The sequence below is a fragment of the Tiliqua scincoides genome, chromosome 14 (genome assembly GCF_035046505.1).
Source record: "Tiliqua scincoides isolate rTilSci1 chromosome 14, rTilSci1.hap2, whole genome shotgun sequence".
Taxonomy (NCBI): Eukaryota; Metazoa; Chordata; class Lepidosauria; order Squamata; family Scincidae; genus Tiliqua; species Tiliqua scincoides.
In genome coordinates, this window is record NC_089834.1 from 1734431 (window position 1) to 1742840 (window position 8410).

An 8410-nucleotide genomic window follows, 5' to 3' on the forward strand; every position below is an offset into this window, starting at 1 on the left:
CCCCCCAGGAAAGCGCAGAACTCATCCACAGAACGGGAGACCAGCAGCAGTAGGACCAGGGGAAGCAGGCAGGTTGCAGCACTGACCTCGGCCTCCACCCAGCTGGTGCAAGGACAAGGTTTTCTCCCTCTCATGGAGCAAGGAGTTCCACCGGCCAGTTTAGCAAACGCACTACGTGTACAACCTCCTCTTTGCATAAAGAGGCTCAGTGGAAGTTCAGGTACTGCAGGAATATCTGAGATTGCAATGCCTGAAGGAGGACAAGTCCTGTGCCACTGCAGCCAAGCCCCTCCTCACACTCTCTTCTGGTTGGTCCCTTTCGGCTGGGAGGCGGTCAGAGCTGTGCAGACAGGCCAGGACGCTGATGCTGCCATTCCACAGCCCCCCCCCCGCCCCACCTCTTTGACGGGGAAGTTTTGGTTGCATTTCACTGGCTACTTGGAAGAGGCAAACAGTGCCTCGCCTGCTGGTTTCTGGACTGGGGAGGTGGGCAGGAAGGGGGAGGGGCGCACAAGAATGACAAGCCAAAGCTGCTGAACGACAAGAGCTGCTACATTGGTTAACACCTGACAGACAGTCTGGCCTGTGACCTAACCAGGCGCCCCCAGCCCTCAAGCAGAGGCCAGAGACTGGGCAGTGCTGGGAGGAGAAGAGCTCCGCTGCTGCTGCAAGCTGCCACCTCCGCTTCTGGCGGTTCATGTTCCAGGCCTCGGGGGATGTTCTGCAGGAGGCCTCCAAGCTAAGAGTGGCTTTTCTGCTCCCCTCGCACGAGTCCTGAGCCACTCGCTGAAGTGCAGCACCTGACGGATGCGGCTGCCACAGCTACTGGCCCCCGTTGTAGGCATAGTCAGCCTTGTTGTGCATGATCAGTTTGTTGTCCACAAAGTAGAAGCTGTCTGAGCGGGTCTCGTATGGGTGCTCGACCATCAGGCGGACTGCAAGGGGAAGAGGGGGGAAAAGTCAGGCGGGTGGGCCACGCCAGAAAGAACAAGAGACCAGCCCCCAAGGCGCCACTGCCACTCCTCCAAAGGCTCAATGCTCAGGCATCGTGCAGCCTTTTGAGCCTCCTGACCGGCCATTCAAGACCCACATAAAGGATTCCGAACTCCCAGATGAAGACAAAAAGGCTTATTCCATGAGAAAAAAAACTCTCAGATAACACGAGGATGAGGAAACCCCTGTGGGTTTGGTATTCAAATGTGCACTGCATCTGTGGGGTGCTGATCTCTCTCAGCACACTTGTTCTCTTAATTAAAAGTCCTGGTCTGCTCTGGGGGGGGGGAGGCAGCCCCTGAGTACTGCAATATTGCAGTGCAACCCCCAAATTCTTCTCTAGCTTAGATCACAATCCAAGTCAGAGAAGACTCCTCCCCCTGGCCCCCAGCTCCCAAAGTCCCTTCCCCCTCCTGTCCAAGTCACCCACTCAAGCCTCTGCCTCTTTAGCCTCTCTTCTTAGGGAAGAAGTCTGTGAATCTGCCTCAGTCAGGTACGTTTTCACATGTGACGAAACACTGAAGCACAATGTCACCACTTGGCACGTATTCAACCTCTGGTGCTCACCGACTCCTGTTTCTCTGTCAGTACCAGATGGGTGGAGGCCTAAAAAGAGCACGCTCTAGAACAGTGTTTCTCAACATTTCCCCCCCACCATACCACTTTGCATGGCCCACCTATTGGAAGTACCACTAGAAGTAACCAGTGGTGATGTCATTGCCTGGTACTTCCAGGTTAGGAAGCCAGGTGCAACAGTAAGAAGTTCAGGGTGGACTGGAGAGCACACAAAAATAGGGCTCTGGAGCTCCACCCACTGAGCTGAGCCTACTGCTGCTTGTTGCATTGCTGGTCTTGCTGTCAGGCAGTGGGATTCTGGGGGTCCCACATGTACCACCAGGCACCACCTCAAGTACCACCAGTGGTATGAGTACTGGTTGAGAAATGCTGATGTGGAAGGGAAACTGACAGTCAAGCAGAATGGAGGGTGCTGGCTCACCAAAGCTCGGGCCACCATGAGCTTGTGAGCTGTCAGATGTCACAGGGCTCAGGCAGGCAGGGAGGCTACTCATGTCTCTGGACCAGTTCCAAAGGCTGCAGCAGCTCCCAAGCAGTTTTCCTCATTTGCCCTGCCTACACACCACGATGGCAGTCACTGGGGTCATTGCAGCAGCATGCAAGGAAAGACCTGGCAACACCGCCAGGGGGCAAGCCTGGCTTGCTGCAGACGAGGGGCAACTCCCCAGAGTCCAGTTTCCGACTGCAGACAGCACCCCCTTTTCAGAGACTGTACCACACTGACTGGTCCCTGAGGTGTGTTTAATGAGGCTTCAACTCCATCTGCAGGATAACCAGAAAAGGGGGGTGTGTGAAGCCAGCAAAGGACTAACGCTAGGGAAACTGGCAACAAGAAACACCAACTACTTGTTGGAGGAGGGGAGGAAGGAAGCTGATAACCACCCTCTTCCTCTCAAGGAGGGATCTTCTGAAGAGAGCCAGAAGACCTTGAGCGAACTGAAGTAATCCTGGGGTCTCACAACACCTTTCACAAAGATGGGCCAACCCTGATTCTAAACACAATATCCCAATTTATATTTCTGTGTACAATTCTGCTTGACCTGTTACAAAAAAAGTAGCTTAAGTGGCTAGGGGAGTAGGCTGGGGGGGGGAGAAAGACTTCTGAGAGCAGGCTGTGGAGTCCGGACAAAGGCCTTTAGGACAATCCTACCCAGTTTTCCAACACCATATGCTGCATCTTGCAGTGGAGGGGGGGGCAGTCACAGAAGCCTCCTCAGTGTAAGGCAGTGGTTCCCAAATCTTTTAGCACTGAGACCCACTATTTAAAATGAATTCCTTGCCATGTTCTGGTATTTAAAAAACACTTGATAAAACGCACAGAAGTCATATTAATGACTATTTGCTGAGACAGCTATTCCGTGGGCGTTCCATGTTCACTGACCATGTGAGGCTTCTTGTGGCTACCAGAGTGCTAGACTCTGGAAGTCTTTTACTAGACCTGCTTCTAGCTAGTATTCTGAGGAAAGATCACTTACTGAGGTCCTCCGAGAGCTGGGGGAACTCATAGATGTGCTCGCAAGTGTTCCTGCTGCTGGGAATGCAGAAGCCGAAGTCAAAGTCGAAGTTCTTGAGCAGGCGGTCTCGGAAGTAGTGCCTCTCAATCATGCGGAAGTTGGAGACCGGCTTGTCTCCCACCGTGAACTCCACCCTGCAGGAAAAGACGACCTGGTTAGGCAAGTCAAGCTACCTGCTTGGCAAGGAAGATTACAGTGGGGCCATGCAAAGCCCTGACCTGGGTGGGGAGATATCTGTGCTGAACAGCCAGGGTTGCGGGTATGTCAATAAAGCTGCAAAACATGGTGTGGTCCACAGCAGCTAGCTTACTAAGAATATCAAGTTTTTTAAAAAAATCAAAACAAAACACAAACATTAAGTTTCTAGTCCTTGTTGAGGTATGTTTGAATGTGTAGGGATGATGCCTATGGCAGTGTCACCAGGCTGAATGAGCATTTCACTGATCTCAGGGTGGGGCTTTGGGGTATGGTTTCTTGCCCTTCCCCACAGGTAAGCAGAATAAGTTACACATGAGTATAAAAATGGAAGGTCATGCACTGCAAGAAAAATGCACACTTACTTAATTTTTAAAAGTTACGTAACAGATTTATGAAAACAAGGAAAGCAAGGAAAGCCTGGAGGACACGGAGCCCTGGACACAGGCAGGGCTGCCAAATTCACTCAGGTGCTTCCTGGATCCCTGAACATGTTCTGGCCAGCTCAGAATCAGCTCACTATAACAATGAGGGTGGCCCAACAGTCCCCAGCAAGGTTCCACACCTCCCAACCCATCGGCTTCCACTCACGTTGCACCAACTGTCCGAAGGCGCAGGAAGGCTGGGGTGAACTGATAGCGGACAAAGCGTCCTGCGCTGGTGTCCACCTCGCCACCGTCATCGTTGTCCTCTTCTTGCTCTGCAAGAATTAAAACTTCAAGAGTTAACCAGGAGACCATAATGGCTGCTCCCTCAGGACAAGTGCCTGCCTGAGTACGCATGCCCAGGAGTGGTGGGAGCCACAGCCTGCCCTCCCACTCAAGGTGTCTGTGGCCTGCTGACACAACGCAAACCTGGCAGCAGAGAGACCAGGCAGGCAAATTTAGGCAAGGAGCTGGGGTGAAGTAGAGGCCTACTAAATTTGGGGGGCTGAATGGCATCTCAGTTGTACTGGTCAACCTCAGATCTAACACCAAACTAGGCCTTGGTGTGACTAGCACAAGCCTTAGAACTCGGCTGCTTCTGTGTCTGGGTTCACATAGGCTGCGATGTGTTGCTGTGCCCAAACCTCACCAGTCACGATTTCTTCCAACCACAGTTGAACAAGCCACAAATACTGAGCTAGACAACCCCACCCTTTGTGAGCAGAGAAAAGCATGTGAACCCAAAGCTCAGTCCACTAGTGCTAAACCATGGCCAAGAGCTACATCTAAGCCTGTCCACATTGTCAAAACAGGTGCAAGAGAAAATGCCACAACAACAACATAGTGGTTGTTTGGTTTTTCTTTTGAAGAAGTGAACCTATCTGGAAACGAAGTGAAACAATACATCATGGGTGCCACTAAAGGAGGGAACAGGAGACACAACTGAGTCTCACAGGACACAACCCACTAAAGGTTCTTCTGTGTAAGCCTCACTGGAAATCAACAGGAACTGCTCAAGAACAACACAAAAGCATCTCAGTGAGCATCTCAATGACCGGAGAATTTTCAGGATATGGAGCCCCCCTCCGCTGGTTACCAGAATTTGATGCTGCCACTTAGATTGTAGAAGGAATGTGATTGGCCCTGAATTTGAAACTGTTTTGTTCTGAATACGAGTTTGGGTTGGGAGAGGAACAACTAAATCCAGCACCACCATTGTTAAGAGGTACCATGTGAAATCAAAGCATCACACAAAATGATCTCAGTCAACGACATTGATAAAAATAAATTCAGAAGTTTGGTGAAATCTGTCACATCACACAAAAAGGTGGGGAGAGCAAACCGCAGGAAAAGCAAGCAGAGATGCAATGAGGGGGACAGGCGCCACCCCCAAAAGTCAGCTAGCAGAGTGGAACTGAAACCTAGGCCAGACTTCCCTAAATAACTACCCAAAATGTACAGTTTCTCAGCGGGTTTCAGAAAGCAAGAGTCCAAGAAGCCAAACTCAACAAACAGCCCTGTGGCAGCCTGTCTCTGGAGCTGCACAGAGGCCTGGGATTCCTTGACTATGGGCAGAAAGCGTAGAAGCCTGTGCAAGCCCCCAAACTGGACAATCAGAAAGCACAACTTCTGAACAAGGCAAAATTGCTTGTTTAGTTGTGATGTTGGATTGTTATTTTTAAAATTTGCTGTGAGCTGCCTTGAGAAAGTCAACTTTTAAAGCAAACAAAATGAGGTGCATTCACAGAATCAGAACAGCTGCTCCCCGATTCCAGCTACAAACCAGCTGGTTCCCTCCCCGGTACTCTTCTGTCAGGAACCTCACTGCTAGAGCAGTGGCTGGTGAGAAGGGGACACCAAGATGGCCAAGGACTGCAGATGCAAGGCAGGCAAGGAGGCACACTAGAAGCAGCTCCACTCTGGCAGGCCTGATCAAGTCTTCTGCAGAAACCACCTGTGCGAGAGTGCTGTTTGTTTTTTACACAGATGCAGCAGTTCGGATTCTGAACCCATCACCAGAGGCACAACAGGGTCTCAGGAGCTTCCTTTCACATGGAGCTTAGAACTCCAGCTCCATGTGAAACATGTCCAGCATCCTCAGTCTTACACAGCCAGCTTACCCAGCGCAGAAGGTTTGGCAATTTCAAAGAGCACTGTCCCAGTCTCGAGGTCACGGATCTTGAATTTGGTGAAGTCAATACTGTAGACATTGTCCTCAGGTCTACACAAATAATCTGGGGGGGGGGGGGGAGGAGAAGAGGGAAGAAAAAAACCAGGGAATTAGTGTTTGAAATTACAATTTAGTGGGAGTGCAGGCCTCACCAGCTCAAAGGAAACCTGTTCTCTCTGCGTAGGACCCTGGAGAGCTGCTGCACCCACCAACCAGAGCAAGAAGGTGGTTGCAACTGACTCTACCTACAGCAGCACCACTGGGACAGCTTGACATACGACATGCAAGTCATTTGTATACAAATGAAGAGGCAAGCCCAGATTTTGAAGAAAACTGTACACGGAGAAGGCAGCTAGTAGTTGGGGCACTGAGGAAAGGTGATGAGAGAAGCAGAGCCTGCCTTGATTTGCATGCAGGAGACCCCAGTTCACCTCCTAGAACAGCGGTTCTCAAGCGTTTAGTGTCGGGGCCCACTTTTTAGAATGAGAACCTGTCAGGACCCACAGGAAGTGATGCCATGACATTGGGCGCAGTCCTAACCCCTTAGTGCTTTCCCACACTGGCATAGCGGTGCCATGTGCTGCATCCTGCAGTTGGGTGTTACTCATGGAGGCCTCCTCAAAGTAAGGGAATGTTTGTTCCCTTACCTCAGAGCTGCATTGCCCTTATGTCAGTGCTGGAAAGGACTGACGTAAGGGGTTAGGATTGCGCCCATCATCAAGCAGGAAAACTTTTAACAATCCTAGGCTGGAATCCTACCCACACTTACCCAGGAGTGACTATCATTGTTAAAAGCATATATATAGTAGCCTGTTGAAAGTACAGATCTGTAATATTTCCCCAAATGCAGTCACATACCAGTCTAATATATTAAAAATAAAATGCTGAAACGAATGGGGACCCACCTGAAATTGGCTCGCGACCCACCTAGTGGGTCCCGACCCTCAGTTTGAGAAACACTGTCCTAGAAGTGTTGTCCTGATTCCTCTTCTTTTCCCCCCTCCTTTCAAAATGAAGCATATACTTGTTGGCTGCCCACAGGCGGAAAAAGAACAACGGTTTGGTCTGGCTGCTCGCTTGCCTGCCCATCTCTGTGTCCCAGCCCTTTACTACTGGGCCTTGCCAAGGGGGCACACTGCAGGGTGAGCCTCGAGAGGGTGCATATAGGAAGATTGTGCGCCCAACAGGAAGACTGCACAGAGGTGAAAATCTATTTAGAGCAGGAAAACAGCACAGAATGTGAATGCTGACATCCCCCACCGAACCCGTTGTGGTGGGTATCAGTTTCAGGGGCCTTGAAGAGGAGAGGGTCTTTGTAGGTAGGGAAAAAGATCTGGGTTCTCCTTAACCACACGCGACAGGATGAGTGCCTGGATTCTGCAAATGTGCTCCTTGGAGCAGAGATGTAGGAGGTGGGTGTCAGGGTGCACATGTGAGAACATCATATGTGCTCTGATTTCCCATCCCATAGTGGGAGAATGATTCAGACCAGGGATATATGGTGGGTGGTGAGGCAGGGCCTCCCCACTGGAGTCCTTTGAAAAGTACCACTGCCATCATGTGAGGTGCCCAAGCATACGCAACTCCTATGCAGAGAAAAGGTAGCAGAACAGGCAGAGGGAGGAAGGGAGATGTGTGATGGGTGGGGAGGCAGGTGAGGCAGAGCCTCCCCACTAGATAGAGTCCTTTGAAAATCGCTGCCACTGCACGAGGGGCTCAAGCACTCTCAACCCAAGCACAATCATCTCCCACAGTGGCAGCGCTTTTTCGAAGGACTCTGGTGGGGAGGCTCTGCCTCACCTCCCATGGCAGCAGCGCTTTATGAAGGACGCCAGCGGGGAGGCATTGCCTCCCCTGCCTCCCCACCCACCACAGGTCCCTGATTCAGACCGAACAAAGAATTGATATGGGGGGCGCACATGCGCAAGAAAATGCACAGCCATAAATGGGGGGGGGGGGCTAGAACAAGTGAATGCTGCACCCCCTCCAACCCTCTCATCTCCTGAAGGTGGGAGAGGGAAGGTGGCTCTTCCCCAAGTGAAAAATGGGCTGCTGCTGGGGGGTGCCCGGAGCCCCCCACCCTGGAGGCCAAAAGCCTCTGGATGTCACTGACTGACTGACTGACTGCGGGGTCCTAAAGAGGCTGCGGGGCAGGTGCGGGGGGGAGTCTCTCCCCCACTGCGGGTGGGGCCGCGGTCCCTCCGGGCGGGGGCGAGCCTCCGGCCAGACCCAGCAGCGGCGCCGGGGCGCCCGGCAGAGCGCGGCCTGGACGTGTCTGGGGCGCCCCCCGCGCTCAGCCCGGGGCCGGTGGGGGTGGGGCGGGGGCTGCACTCACTCTCGGTGACGCGGCTCAGCCCCAGGACGTGCTCGGGCCGCACCGCCTCCAGCGCCAGCAGCTCCGCCTCCGTCCGCGGCGGCACCGCGCCCGCCCGCGCCGCGTCGCCCGAGTCCCCGCGCCCGCGCAGGCGGCCCAGCGCCCCGCCGGGCCCCCCCGCCACCGCCGCCGCCGGCGCCACCCTCGGCCTCGAGCCGCTCAT

General features: G+C 52.9%; 1 protein-coding gene across 1 annotated transcript; it reads right to left on the minus strand.

Moving 5' to 3' along the window:
- UNC119B (unc-119 lipid binding chaperone B) lies at positions 1–8410 on the minus strand. Its single transcript, XM_066609765.1, has 5 exons — positions 8209–8410; positions 5824–5937; positions 3870–3978; positions 3045–3217; positions 1–935 (listed from the first exon to the last, which is right to left on the minus strand). Exons 1-5 carry the CDS (start codon positions 8408–8410, stop codon positions 823–825), a joined length of 711 nt encoding a protein of 236 aa, XP_066465862.1. The 3' UTR covers positions 1–822.